The sequence below is a fragment of the Carya illinoinensis genome, chromosome 15, assembly GCF_018687715.1.
Source record: "Carya illinoinensis cultivar Pawnee chromosome 15, C.illinoinensisPawnee_v1, whole genome shotgun sequence".
NCBI classification, from domain to species: Eukaryota; Viridiplantae; Streptophyta; class Magnoliopsida; order Fagales; family Juglandaceae; genus Carya; species Carya illinoinensis.
In genome coordinates this window covers 6,695,893-6,710,995 of record NC_056766.1, presented here as the reverse complement: position 1 = coordinate 6,710,995, position 15,103 = coordinate 6,695,893, and the positions used below count along the sequence as shown (strand labels likewise).

At 36.4% G+C, this 15,103-nt stretch overlaps 1 protein-coding gene across 5 annotated transcripts; it reads right to left on the bottom strand.

Moving 5' to 3' along the window:
* Window positions 1-1,742: 1,742 nt before the first annotated feature.
* Window positions 1,743-14,586, bottom strand: LOC122295975 (serine/threonine protein phosphatase 2A 55 kDa regulatory subunit B beta isoform-like). 5 transcript variants are annotated; one of them, XM_043105268.1, is made up of 14 exons: window positions 14,223-14,586; window positions 13,256-13,359; window positions 13,011-13,109; window positions 12,776-12,895; window positions 8,651-8,860; window positions 8,367-8,458; window positions 7,846-7,964; window positions 7,345-7,468; window positions 6,868-6,991; window positions 6,135-6,203; window positions 5,939-6,030; window positions 5,720-5,797; window positions 2,939-3,009; window positions 1,743-2,589 (listed from the first exon to the last, which is right to left on the bottom strand). In XM_043105268.1, the coding sequence occupies exons 1-14, from the start codon at window positions 14,326-14,328 to the stop codon at window positions 2,453-2,455; spliced, it is 1,545 nt and encodes a 514-aa protein (XP_042961202.1). In that variant the 5' UTR covers window positions 14,329-14,586; the 3' UTR covers window positions 1,743-2,452. The 5 variants fall into 5 exon arrangements, with proteins under 5 accessions (XP_042961202.1, XP_042961203.1, XP_042961204.1 ...); XM_043105269.1 differs by having other exon boundaries at window positions 8,654-8,860; XM_043105270.1 differs by having other exon boundaries at window positions 13,256-13,328.
* Between the last annotated feature and the right edge of the window lie 517 nt (window positions 14,587-15,103).

The following is a 15,103-nucleotide window of genomic DNA, read 5'->3' as shown; positions in this document are numbered from 1 at the left end:
TCTTATACATGAGACCTATAACTTTTTTCAACTCAACACCTATTTACACATAAGACCCACAACATTTTTCAATTTCTCATTATCTACTATCATTCATGCAAATAAGCAATTAATTTTTGTAAGGAATTTGCTTTTCACTCGACAAAAAAGTGGTTGGGAATAAGGTGGATGGAAAAATTATGCTTCCAATAACATTTTTCTGAAGTTGCCTATTCATTATATGTGGTGGACAATAAAATTGACATTTTTATGAATTTTCTAGCCTTCGAAACGGCCACGTCCTTCAACATCTAAATGATGTGATTGAATTAGCCAGCTATTTTAGGATTAAATACTTTCCATTTTACTTAAATTAGATGGTTTATATATATATATATATATGTAATTTAAAATATAGAACATTTTGAGTACTATATATATGAAATCGATTCTATTTGTCACTCGTTCTCCACTTAAAACTCTCAAATTCAAAGAGAAAAAATGGAAAGAATTATTTTGGGGCTTATCTCGAGTCTCCTTAATCATCAATATTTATTGGGCGGCAATGAACTTGGGACGGGTTATCAGCGTTTCTAAACTAACCACGTTTCTTCACAATTTGCCAGTCACATAATTCAAACGAAGTTCTTAATGAGGCAGGCAGATGCTTGATTCGTTACTCCGAACAGGACATGAAATCCGTCCATTCTGCTAACTACATTAGGGCAAATTTGGTAAGTAAAATGAGAATTTTTAATTCAGATAAAAGTTTAAAATATTATTTTTGAGTATTATTATTATGTTGAAATTTGAAAAAATTATATTGAAATTTGAAAAAATAAATTATTTATTATATTTTATGTGAAAATTTGAAAATATTGTAACAATGAGGTGAGAATTTTGAATTGAGTTATGTCTTCCAAACCTGCCCTACTCTTTTGGTTTCACAAAATTTCTCAATTCATCTCATCTAATCTTTACAATTTTTTCAAATTTCAACACAAAATAAAATAAATAATTTATATTTTTCAAATCTCAAAATAATAATAATACTAAAAAAATATATTATAATAATATTTTATTCAATTTTTATCTCAATTCATCTGCAAAAACAAACAAAACCTAATTTGGGAAACATAACTTATTCTTCTTTTTTGTTTGTACTTTTTTAGAATTGTGAAGCGTAATCAACAGAACAAAAAAAAATGAACACCGTTACACACTGATCTAACTCCTTTATTTGGAAGAATATTTAGCAAATTAAAACACTTTAAAGGGAAGTTCTTCACCATGAATTTTCTTATATAAATTTTTTTTTTTTTTTTAAAAGGCTCCTTTATTGTGGTGGGTTGCTGCTATATGTTTAAAAATTAAATAATAATAATAATAATAAATAAATAAATAAAAACCTCTTCACAAACTAGAAATGATATAGGGTAACTCTCAAATTATAAGCGCATGGAAGATAGCTCCTCTTGTCCAGTGTGTGCATTCGAAATGAAATGATTTTATAAAATTTTTTAAAAGGAAATGATTTATAAAATCTAAGGGACAATGAAAAAGCCTAAAACCTGCTTCAGTACTCTTTCTTTAGACAGAGAGTTTAATGGGCTGAATATTTATGATTTCCTTGTTTGTTTCTGTGTTCTTCATTATGTGTTTCTATGGACTATGCCTTTTAGGCACATTTCGATTACAGAAGAACCAACAGTCATCAAGTGCTCCAAGCCAGGAAATTCAATAAAGATGGAAACCAAGAGGGAAAAACAATGAAAAGTTTTTTCAACCATTTATTTAAAAAACATGAATGCATGAAGATAGAACCAACCATACCAAACAAAAGAAACCCTTGATTTTACAATGTAAAGGCCTTAGAAAACTAGATCTGTCAAACCCCACATGCTTGGGTTGGAAAACTGCATCGGATGAGGTGATCTATCCTAAGTCACTATTACAATATGGCAAATATCACAACAAATCAAGCATATTCTGAAAGAGGAGAAAGAATGGTTAGAAAATATGACAGCAATAATCATGATAAATTTTCAGAAGCCTATAATTTTAATTTCAGATAATACAAGGTTGAAGCCCCCAGGTTGAAATAAGAATCGATGCCCCATATTATTTCCATCTCCTAGCTTCAGTTTAGGACCCACATCGATGTGAAACCTATAAGCACGGGCATCTTCTCGCACTTCGTTTCCGTTGCAGAAATGCAACTCACATTTTCTTCGGCCTATCGAGAAACAGCAAAGCCAAGCTAGCCAGGAGCAAAAGGTTAGTTACTTCGAAAATTTCCACATTGTAGATAGGAATCCTAGGGTTGGAGAAAGGCAAGGGTTATTAGGGTCAGGTATTCTGAAAAAAAGGGTGCAGCTTCAACATTACTGGTTGGGGAGCAAGGCAAAGCAGCATTTGCCAAAGCAACCAGAAGAGCTTTGTCTGGCAAACAGTCTTTCTTCCAGTACCATCTTTAGGCATAATACATGTAAAGGCTATTTGAAGCAGCACAGGCAAGCGAGTTCTCAGTCGGGTGCCATGCTAGGTGTAGCAACTTTGTAGTGAAATCAAATGAACTTCCATTCGCATCAACTCCAGAGGCATCAGCTCCTGTGGCAGTTTAAGAAAAATTGATGTGCAGAGAAAATCACAAGAAGATTACAAACAAACACTGCAAGGAAAGTGCCCAACAGATAAGTGTCCGGGGGTTCTATTGGTCCTAAAACGAACTACATAACTCATACAAATTACATATCGACCGAATAGACTCAAAACTCACCATCATGAGAACTTGAAACTCAACATAAATCAATTCAACTGAGAAACTTAGTGGAATAGTTAATCGAGCATGTTGAGCATAACAAATAAGTGACGTACAAGTAATTGAATTGATAGGGAAGATAACAAAAACGTTTCAGCAGACACCTGTATAAAGCTTATCACATGAGCAAGAGCATACCTCCTCGCCTGAGAACTCGGGGAAGTGTGCCCAGAGATTTAGAAGGCCTTGATGGTGTTTGAACTTGTCTCCTGGAAGTGCAAGAAAAAATTAAAATCACATGTAAAGGAAACAAAAGAAAGAAGAAATGTTTTCTTTTTTTGATCAGTAAACAAATTTTTATTGATCAAAAGAGTAGGCACGACCCCAAGTACACAGGACATGAAAGAAGAAGAAGCGTTTTTTGACAATCAATAGTGTCAATAGAAGGCCGTAAATTATGCCGTGTCAATAGATAAATTCCTACTGAGTAATAGCTTAATTGACTCATTAATCTAGGTTGAATATACTCTCCTAAATAGGAGAGGAGATCTAGCTTACCATGTATAGCTCCCTAGGATCACTCTATGTAATTAGCTAGCTTACCATATATAGCTCCATAGGATCACTCTATGTGATTAGCATGTACAGCTTAAGTTTCCTTGTATAGCTGGCAGTCTTGCCTATATAATGAAAGACCTTCTCAGAAGAGAGAACAATTCTAACCATTATGTTATGGTATCAGAGCTAATCTCTAAGAAATCTCGGTCCTAGCTCTCTCAGTTATAGCCTCAGTGATTATGGATAAGTCAGATAATGTTTGTGTCAGATTCACTGGCAAAAATTATGCTGCTTGGGAGTTTCAATTGGAGACATTTCTTAAGGGTGTAAGGAGCTGCGGGCCATATAGATGGCAGCAGCGAAGGGGGATCTACTGCAGAAGGTTCTGCGGCTGACAAGGCAGCTTGGGCTGCCAAAGATAACCAAATCATGTCCTGGATTCTTGGTTCTATGGAGCCACATCTGATTCTTTCTCTGCGTCCTCATAGGTCTGCAAAGGCTATGTGGGATTATCTCAAGCAAGTCTATAACCAAGACAACAATGCTAGGCGCTTCCAGCTTGAGTTGGCCATTGCTAACTATACCCAAGGGGATCTATCAGTTCAAGACTACTATTCTAGTTTTCAGATTTTGTGGAATGATTATTCAGACCTTGTTACAGCCAAGGTCTCTACAGAAGGATTGGCGGCAGTACAGCACGTACACAAAACCAGCCAAAGAGACCAATTTCTAATGAAATTGCGGCCTGACTTAGAATCTGTTCGTGCCTCTCAAGTAAATAGAGATCCTGTTCCGACTTTGGAGGCCTGTTTTGGAGAACTCTTGCGTGAGGAACAATGTCTCAATACTAAGAATATTATGGAACAGGCTCGTGTTGATTCTAATACTGTCTCAGTTGCCTATGCTGCTCATGGCAAGGGGAAGGGTCGTGACATGAGTGCCACAGAGTGCTATAGTTGTAAGAAATATGGCCATATTGCCCCTCACTGTCCTCAGAAACTCTGTTGCAAGCAGCCAGGGCACATTATTAAGGAGTGTCCTATTCATCCTTCATGCTCCAACAAGGCCTATCATGCTGCTGTTACTTCTGTTGCGTTACAGCTTGCTATTCCTGCTGCTACTGCTGCAACTTCTGATGTTGCTTTACAGCCTCCAGCATCTTCTCTAACTCGAAAGATGGTGCAAGAAATAATTGTGAGTGCATTTTCAGCATTTGGTCTCCAAGGTACTGGTCCTCCTGACCGTTATGGATTCCCGTCAGTTATGGCAGGTACATCTACTTCTGCACTGTCTGCCACTATATCTTCTATTTCTATTCCTACTGGTTACTCACAGGCAGTCAAAGAGAAATGCTGGCAGCAGGCCATGCAGGAGGAACTATGTGCTCTTGAAGCTAATAAGACTTGGGAAGTGGTGGATTGTCCTGCAGGTGTGACTCCACTTGGATCTAAGTGGGTCTATTGTATTAAGGTTGAGTCTGATGGTAGTTTGGACAGGTATAAAGCCCGCTTAGTAGCTCTTGGAAATAATGAAGAATATTGAGTCAATTACAAGGAGACTTTTGCTCCAATAGCCAAAATGACCACTATCCGCACAATTTTGGACTAGTGTTTGGGGATGGCCAGGCTCTTATTTCTTGAAAAAGCAAAAAACAGGACCATGTTTCTAAGTCCTCTACTGAGTCCGAATATAGGGCTATATCCCAAGCTTGCACCGAGATACATTGGCTCCGTGGGCTATTGGCTGAGCTAGGTTTTTTCTCCATGCGGTCCTACTTCTCTTCATGCGGATAATACTAGTGCTCACATTTCAGCTAATCCCATCTTCCATGAACATGATAAACATATCGAGGTTGATTACCACCTCATCCATGAGGCGTTTGAAGCTCAGACCATCTCTCTTCCCCATGTATCTAGCAATCTTCAAGTGGCAAATATTTTCACCAAGGCTCACACGGCAACGGCATAATTTTCTTACTAACAAATTGATGCTTATGGATAATCCGCATCAATTTGAGGGGGAATGTCAATAGAAGGCCATAAATTATGCCGTGTCAATAGATAAATTCCTACTGAGTAATAGCAGCAATTGACTCATTAATCTAGGCTGTATCTACTCTCCTAAATAGGAGAGGAGATCTAGCTTACCATGTATAGCTCCCTAGGATCACTCTATGTAATTAGCTAGCTTACCATATATAGCTCCCTAGGATCACTCTATGTGATTAGCATGTACAGCTTAAGTTTCCTTGTATAGCTGGCAGTCTTGCCTATTTAATGAAAGAACTTCTCCAAAGAGAAAACAATTCAAACCATTCTGTTAAATGGTACCATTCAATCAGATAGACTACTTTGAAGTGCAGATACAGATATTCCCATTGTTATATACCTAAATAGCAAGATATACATTTTCAGAAAATACCTCATAGGGCTTTTGCTAGCCTCCAATGTTGTTGCTTCAGTGCTCCCTCCAGAACAACCAAACACACGAAACATATTGCTGGAATCATAGGAAAATACTCCATCAAATGTTGAGGTGCAGGGATTATGGTTTAGGGTTTTATTTTATTTGTTATCAGTAGTCAAGGGTTTTAATTATAGTGGTAAAACAGGACCATGCAAATATATTTTTTATGCAGACCTGTAGGAACCTGTTGCAACACGAATTCCATCTCCACTTAGACAGCACTCAAATTTGTCGAAGATAGAATCATTTTCATATAAATCACACAGCTGATCAAAGCAAAGAAATAAAATAAATTGTGTTCAATGATAAATGCATCAGATCTATTTTACATCATAAGTATGAATAGAGGCTTTGAAAAGGAATGTGTCACCTTAGGTCTTAAATATTCATGAACCTGAAAAGTTGCAACTGGGCCGCTATCCATATTTACATCCCACAGCTGCAAGCCAAGAAAAAACCATGTGAGGAAAAGAAAAGGGAAGGAGGTTGTACCAGTGACAAAATGGGAGAGTAGGGATCAGAAATTTAATCTTAATGCAAAAGAAGGGATTACCATACTTCTTTTGCAATATTAATCAGAATAATTTCTTTCAAATTTTCTCTTATTCAAACAAGACCAGATGTTGCTCAAATCATAATTCATCCACAAATAATCCACCGTATATATACTGTACTGATCAACTAATCCATTGGCTAAAACAATAGCCATGCTCAGTACTTCCAAGATATTTAAGAACACAGTTTGACGTAACTAAGATAAGTAGAAGAAATGTGTCTTCCATAGAAACTTTCAAATATCTAATGTAAGAATTTTTTTCTATAATCCACATTCATATTTATTTTCAGTTACATCCTACATTGGCCATCCCCAAACACTAGTCCAATTCTGTAGTACTATACCCTCATCCCCCTCTCTCCCAAGCAAAGAAAAGAATAGTCTTTTGAAATATGAAATACTGCCAACACTACACCATAAACTTCTTTTACATATACCAGATCGAATGGAGAAACACCCAGTTATCAGCAGTATCTTTCAAGACAATGAAATTGCAGCTTCAAATGATTCATGGAAATAGTAACCAAAGAAATATAAAAATACAAACCTTAAGAGTCATGTAGTCTCGACTAAGGATATATCTTCCATCTTTTGCAAACTTAATATCTGAAATTGACGCAATTATCTCGGTGAAAAAAGACCTTGTACCAGGCACTTCCTGTTCTTCAAACCTGTATCAGTAAAAAACATTATTATTTTTTTTGGATAAATAAACAAATTATATTGATCAAAGGATGGCAAAGCCAGTATTACAACTCTAATGCCCTAACTAGGTAGGCAAGTAAAAAGCATTATAAAAACCTAAAAGTGAAATAGTGAAACTATCTAAAAACTTTCTCATGCGATTGTAAACACCACTCATGTACCCATACTGGATTGAATCTGTAACCTCAACCTTCTTCACCCATTAGGGAATAGAATGCCATTGCAACCAAACACCCCTATTTATATTTTCATGCTTTAATCTTTAGATGAATTTAAAGATAAAGACAGTAAGCAAACAAAAAACTGATTGATAGCTTACAATTTGCTATGAGTATCACACAGAGCTGATTGCCGCATATCAATAAGACGGATCGAGCCCCTAGAGCTACTGTATGCTAACATATTACATTGAGTAGGGTGAAACTCTGCTGACGTTATCACCTCTGCACATTTAAATTCAAGCAACATGGATCCAAACATTTAGCTGTAGAAAGCACTTTCAACCACATTAGCATAAACTATGAATGAAATATGTTGACTGCATAACCAGCATATACAAAATCCAACACAACAGCTGAGAGACAAATAGTTGATGAGAAGACTTCATCCTGGAAAAGGAGAAAAATTAAGAGAGAGAAAGGGGGGGCACAACCTGATGGAAAATTTTAAATACCAAAGAAGACACCAGAAACTATGCTGATTTGTCTAACTGTATAGGTTGTTCTCTTTAACTTCCAAATCCTTTGGCAACAGCTAAACTAGGAATGATAAAAGATCCAATCAATCACGTAACAGCCATTCAGGATGCCATGAGTTTTACCGGTCAGATCTTCCATATTTGCGGGCTTCACATCAACGATATTGAAACTTTGATTACTAATTTCTAAGTTCCAAAGGTTTATTCGCAAATCATCCGCTGAGATAAAAGTTTCACCATCACTACAAAAGAAAAAAAAACAATGAATACTAAGTGATCAGTTACTTCCATGAACATGATAGCTGAAGGATACCCTCCATTTCCAGAGATAATAATCAGGCATCACTAGCACCATGCATATTGGTATAGAAGAAGATGCCAAGTTAGGGATATCCCCATTTTCTTCTAAACAGTGTCTTATGGATATATTTCCCTCAGCTTCACATGCCATGCTAGGAAAAAGTTAATCCAAATGTATAAGTTGCAGTGATGAGGAACACACAAAATTTGAAGCAAGCATATTCAATTTAAGAACACAACCAAAAAAGTTGTCATGAATATGCAAGATAAAAGATCATGCTATAAAAAAAGAAGTTAAGAAGACAAGGTTAAAAAAAATGTATTCTACCATAAGTAAATTGCACCTGTTATTTGAAATAGAATTGATATGATAATCATGTGCATGAGCATAGATTCTTCGACATTTAGCTGCAAGGCTTGTCTCATTACTGTTTCCCTGAATGTCACAACAGTGCCAAGTATTAAAGAGGCAAAACATATACAATTTTAACAAAGATTTCAGTTAATGTCAGTTCAATGCTTAGAGCCTGCCAATAATGGCATACTCAATAGCGGGTAAACAATATTATTTCTTAACTCCAAAACCATATGGTGCTAGGAAATATAAGTTAATAAGCTTGAATACAACTACCACAGGCAGACGCAAGGATGGGATACCCCCAGCTGGGAGTGAAGTATTGTTGCTTGAATAACTGAAGGGGTTCCCATTACATCCTCCATTCTCCATGCACGGTTTGGAGCTTGTTGATGTACTAGAACAAACAACCGGGCCATTTCCTATAGCTCCTGAAAGATCACCGTTCAAGTCACATACTTTCTTGACCTTCTTCTCTTGGACCTGCCCAACATTAAATCACAGCAGCAGAAACGCCAATGATCAGTCTGGTCTAGGAAGTTCCAATTCATTTTTTAAATATAGTTAATCATTTCAAGGAGAAATATTCTAGCAAGGTTGTTGTACCAGTTAGTGCTGCAAGCTCTTACCACACTATTATATCCATGCTTTGAGAAATGGAAAGGGGAGACGCTCAAAAGGCAGGGCTCCTAGTTGTCCCACGAGATATTAGGAATAATTAAAATGTCCATTATTAAATGGTAGCTTTGTTGAAGTTATTTACAGAATAGGAAGCTTTTATACTCCTTTTTCCTCCCTTTGGATAATAAAGGTACTTAGATATATTTTCAGATTTTATAACAAAATGACAATTTTCTCTCCAATCAGAGATTTTTGGCATAAAGTATCCAGCAAAATGTTGCTCTATATACTCAATACATGCGTTCTTATATTTCTACATGGGCCCTCACCTAGCAGGAACTAACCATAGCATCATAACCTTAAAGGAAATCTCTTCTGAAAACTTTCTTGTCTCATATCTTTCTAGATTATGTTACTTATAAAAAAAAAAATATCTTTCTAGATGATGTTTTTTTTATAAGTTATATTATCAACCTAAATGATTACCATCTTCGTTACAATTTGATGATCCAATAGTCATACACAATGTATCATGAAATGTTCCAGCCATGTTTTGAGCCCAAAAGATGGCACAAGGATGCCACATCTGTTGCTTGTTTAGACATGAAGCCTCCTCCTCGGATGCCTAACACTCCAATAGAATCAAGCAAACAGCCTTTTTGGTGCATGACCAATTGCACACAGTTTCATTTTATCTATAGTCAATAGTACTTTCATAATTTTGTAATTGCCATTCAAGGACAATAGTTGTGGACCTAGAGTTTTATTTTATGAATAGGCAAGTGTTACTTAAGTTACAGAATTTATGTGCGGGATAATCACTTCGATAAAGAGTACACTATCTAACCTACCCACCTATTTCTTATCTCTATTTCCAATACCAGCAAGTGTGGCAATCTGTATTGAGAAGCTCCAACGAGATTTTCTGTGGGGGGTTTTGGGGGATGAGTTCAAGTTTCACTTGGTTAAGTGGAAACAGGTGTGTCGCTCTATTCCGGGGGGAGGGCTGGGGGTTAGAAACTTAAGGGTATTCAATCGGGCATTATTAGGCAAATGGTTATGGAGATTTTCCAGGGAACCAGACTCTCTATGGAAATTGGTTATCGAAAAAAAATATGGCGGCTTATGAGGAGATTGGTGCACTAGAGAAGTTAGAGGGGCTTATGGAGTTGGATTGTGGAAAAACATTAGAAGAGGCTGGGAGGTGTTTAACCGCTTTATTAAACTCCAGGTGGGTACAGGATCCAAGATTAAATTCTGGAGCGAAGTGTGGTGTGACAGCAGGGCTTTAAAAGATTTGTATCCCTCTCTCTTCCAATTGGCGAGTGCAAGGAATTATCAGTGGCGGATGCTATGGAGGTGTCTAGGGGACGGATTACTTGGAATATTAATTTCAGTAGGGCAGTATAGGATTCGGAGATAAGTAGCATTGCAGATTTCTACAATTTTATATACTCCATAAGATTAAACAGCCAGCAAAAAGATGTCATGTGGTGGATGCCAGCAAGAAAATGTATTTTTTCCGTTAGGTCTTTCTATAAGGCCCTCAACCCAGAGTCCAATTCTCATTTCCCTTGGAGAAAGATATGGACTCACAAGGCACCTCCAAAAGCCTCATTCTTTGTCTGGACCGCATCCCTGGGTAAGATTCTTACCATTGATAATCTAAGGAAAAGAATGATCATTATCGTAGACTGGTGTTGTATGTGCAAAGGAGGGGGAGAGTCGGTAGATCATCTTCTGTTACATTGTGATGTAGCAAGGACTTTATGGAATGAGGTGTTCACTCGTTCGGCAATGGTCTAAGTGATGCCAAAAACGGTTGAGGCAGCATTGGCCAGTTGGCCAAGCATAAGAGGTAGGCAACCGATTAAAGCTATGTGGAAGATGATCCCTATTTGCATCTTGTGGAGTTTGTGGCAGGAGCGCAATGAGCAGACTTTCGAAGACCAGGAAAGATCATTAGAGAAGCTTAAACTTTTATTTTTCAGAACTCTTTGTAGATGGGTCATAGCTATAGATTTTAATGGCATGGCCTTTCGAGATTTTCTAGCCTCTAATGTGCCCACTTAGGTGAGGCATCAGAGTTGTAATTCAGGCGTTGACATTCTTTGATCAATAAAATTATTTATTTATAAAAAAAAAAAAAAAAAAAAAAAAAAAAGACTTTATGTGCGGGATAATCTTCTCCAACATGGTTTATCTACTAGTCATTTTGTTGTCCAAGTAGGGGAAGTTGAGATCTAGATTATATGCACGTGTGCCTTTATACTCAAATAATATATGGAAGGAAGATTGGATTCGTAATTTGGTGAGTTATTTTCATTCGAATGACATGAAAAAAGTTAACAAAATATTTCTCCAACACCAAAACTCAAGGGGGCAGCAAGAGTAGTGAATTCATAAATAAGAACCATGCAAGCGGAATATATTTGGAAATATTAAAATATGAGAAGAGATCAAGTAAGCCACAATCCACAAAAGCATCCTCTTTGAAAGCTAAGGAAAAACCAAGCAAAAAATCTTTTTGATCCAACGAGTGTCCATGGTAATTAATTAGATCTGTAGTATTTATTTTGATTTACATTTCAGTTTATCTAGTGTCAAAAGTAATTTTTTAATGCTGTAATTGCTAGTTGTGGGTCATAGTTGTTTGCCCGGCGTTTATTTTATTAATATGTGGCTTAAGCCTATCTTTTTATCAATAAACTTTCTTATTACTCATCAAAAAAAAAAAAAAAAATTATTAATATGTGAGTGAGTCTCATATAGGTTGCGAAGTTAATGGGTGGATTTTAATCCAATCCAATTAGGAAATTGTTAACTAGTCAAAGGTCGAGTTCAGATTCTATTAGGAAAAGTTCAGACCAGGAGTCTAGTTAAGTGTACCTTTATCCTCAAATAATCCAGAGTTAATTAATAAAACTGGACATAATGGATTTATGGAAGGCTTGTATGCAAGCATTTCTTAGTCCTCTGCCTTCTCGGGTGCTGTTCAAGATTGCTGTTCACAACCAGAGGGCAGATTCAAAAATTTTTTTTTTCTAAGTAATAAACTTTATTGATCGAATGCAACGAGGCAAAGCCCATGTACACAGGAAGATTCAATCTCAGCTGCTTATGACCTCCAAAGAACCCTAAATCAAGCCCTTTCCTTCATCTTATCAGAAACCTTTTTATAAGTAAGATTTTATTCAAACTCAAAAAAGGTGCAAACCAAGGACACAGGTACGCCTAAAGAGCAAAAGGAAAAAGAAAAAGAAAGTCCTAAAAACCAGGGATAGATACAAAAATATAAGCAAAAGCCCAAGTATACAGGACAACCAAAGATAAAAGGATTTTGAGGAAAAATGCCTTAAGTTCTCCCAACGGATTCTCCCAATTTTCCAAGCTCGGATCATTTATTTCTCTCCAAATACACCACATTAAGCAAGACCGAACCAATTTCCACAAGGTCCCTATCAGATCCCTTAAATCCTACATAGAATCCCTAGCCTTTATCCATCACTCAACCAAATAGACAAACCCAACAAGAAATAAAATCCAGCACCTGAGAATTATTAGCCCTGTTTTCTAAAATCCAAAATCCTAGATACTCATATTCACTTGACCAAAGCCCAACACAAGCACGCAAAGATTCCCTAAATGTGTGCTACATTAAATATAGGAGCATTTGTGATTTGCGGAGTAGTGGTAGTATATACTATTGCAATTCATATCAAGATCCTTTAATCTAGAACCAAAAAGTTCAAAATTTTCAAAAGTGCCTTTTCCTACCTTCCAAAATTTTATCGTTTTATCATTGGTGGAGAGAAGAAACAGAGCGCCATTCGCTGTCTGGCACCATCTGATCTTGTTGATTTTCTCCTCAATTTCCAAGCTCTTAAGATAGTCGAACTGAATATAGAAAGATAAACAAGGAAACACTAATTATAAAATCCACATTCTAGTAAGGAGGAATAGATATATATATAAATGAACAATATTCATAAGAATACTGTGGAAGCAATACCTCAGGTTCATGGCTCTGAAACTCAGTTTTATAGCGGAACTCAGGATGCCTATTGATTGAACAATCCATCCTCTCTAGATCCATGCGATTTCCACCGTGCTACATATTTTATGTATATATCATAGACTATTATAAGATTGCCATAAGAAAAAAAAAAAAAAAAAGCATATGGTAAAATACTCCAAAACAAAATATTCAACAGAAAAAAGGGAAAAAAAAAAAAAAGAAGCAATTCCTGGACTCACATCCTTCGTATCAATTCTCTCAAATAAAACCACCCGCCCCCCACGATCTCCAGTAGCTAAATGGTTCCCAGTTCTATCAAATTCAATAGCAGAAATTATATCAACTGCAAATAGAAAAGTCACCAATCAAGCAGGTCAAATCAGTAACACACTAAAACATGACAGTCATATGAGGAAATATAAGAATAACGAACTCAAGCAAAGTCATCAAGTGAAAGAGCCTTATGAGAGATAATACATTATTGAGGAAAAGAAAAGAACTTCCATTCCAATTAATTCTGCGTCCCATTGCTTTTAAGAAACAGAGTAACAGATAGGTTAAAAAAACATATGAATCGTCTTGTTGAGCTAATATCCACTATCACCAAGCTTCACACTCAATAATTCTAGCGAATGTAAGAAACTAAAAACTTTGGGGCATAACTAACAGACCCAGGCCACTCAGCAAGTTTGACAATGTAACACCAATTACACCCAACCATTAAGACCAAGAAAAATAACACAATTCCATAAGAAACCAAATTAGCAACGATGAACTTTCAACAATGACTTCCTATAAGCAACCGAATTTTTGTTTTTTTTGTAGGTTTTTCCATAAGCAACCAAATTAGTGACGCGAATGGATATTTTGGTCGTTTAGCGGCTAATCTTCCCATCATAGTAAAAACAAGAGCACATAATAACTCTCACCCAAACTATATTACTTCCCACCACGGATACAAGGCTAAACCACAAGCTGTTCGGATGCAATGACAACATACTGTTAAATCCAATCCTCAAACTAAAAACCCACTCTATCTATCAAACTCGCATATGACAACTTCAGCAATGAATGCACAAGTCTAGCTCACCAAAAAGTAATATAACTATTGATTAGTAACTCGATGAAATAATTGCACATAAAGAAATTATAAGAATAAATGAAAATAAATTGGTATTTTTAAAAACAGGAATTGGGAAAGCGAACCTTCCTGAACTTCTTCCCCGGCCGCCCGTTCGCCAAAAACTTGCGAGAATTTCCATTCCAGCTGCTGGGGCGCACCCGCCGCCGTTCCCTCGCCTCCGCCGAGCATATCTCTCTCTTTCCCTCTCTCTCTTGTTCCTTTTTTATTTTTTCCTTATAGGGATCAAATTGACAGTGAAATCGGCAAGAAAACACTCAACTCAAATGCATAAATCAGTCGATCTGAGACTCAGCTTTTACGGGAATCTCTCGGATTCAGGAAATGCAGTCCCGACTCCCGCCCTTCATTGTCGTCCTCCCCCACGTACATATACGGAATCAAAAGAAGACGAAGCTTCACTCTGTCTCTCTCTCTCTCTCTCTCTCTCTCTCTCTCTCTCTCTCTCTCTCTCTATCAGAAGCTCAATCTCTGTGTCTCCAAGAGATGAAACTCGATGAGATTTCTGACGCACATACACTCTCTCTCACTCTTATTATTATTTTTCCATTTTTTCTCTCCTTTTGGATGATGACTAAGGTGACGAAAATGACAAGGAAAGAGAACGACGGAGCAGTGGAAACGTCGTCGCTTTTGAGGAGGCTTTTGGCTTTAGCCTTTAAGCCTAACCGCTTTAATCTGTAATATTATTATCCTTGTCCACGATACCACTTAACCCTCATTTCGTCACACAAATAAATTTAAATTAAATAAAATATTACTTTTTATATTAATATTATTTTAAAATTTAAAATAATTAAACTATTTATTAAATTTTATCATAAAAATTTAAAATAATTATAATAATTAAATTAAATTAAATAATTTCTATTGTATAACCAATCGAAACTTATTCTTATTCGGATTATACTATTTTCAAGCATGTAATTTAGAGAAAGAAAAAGCA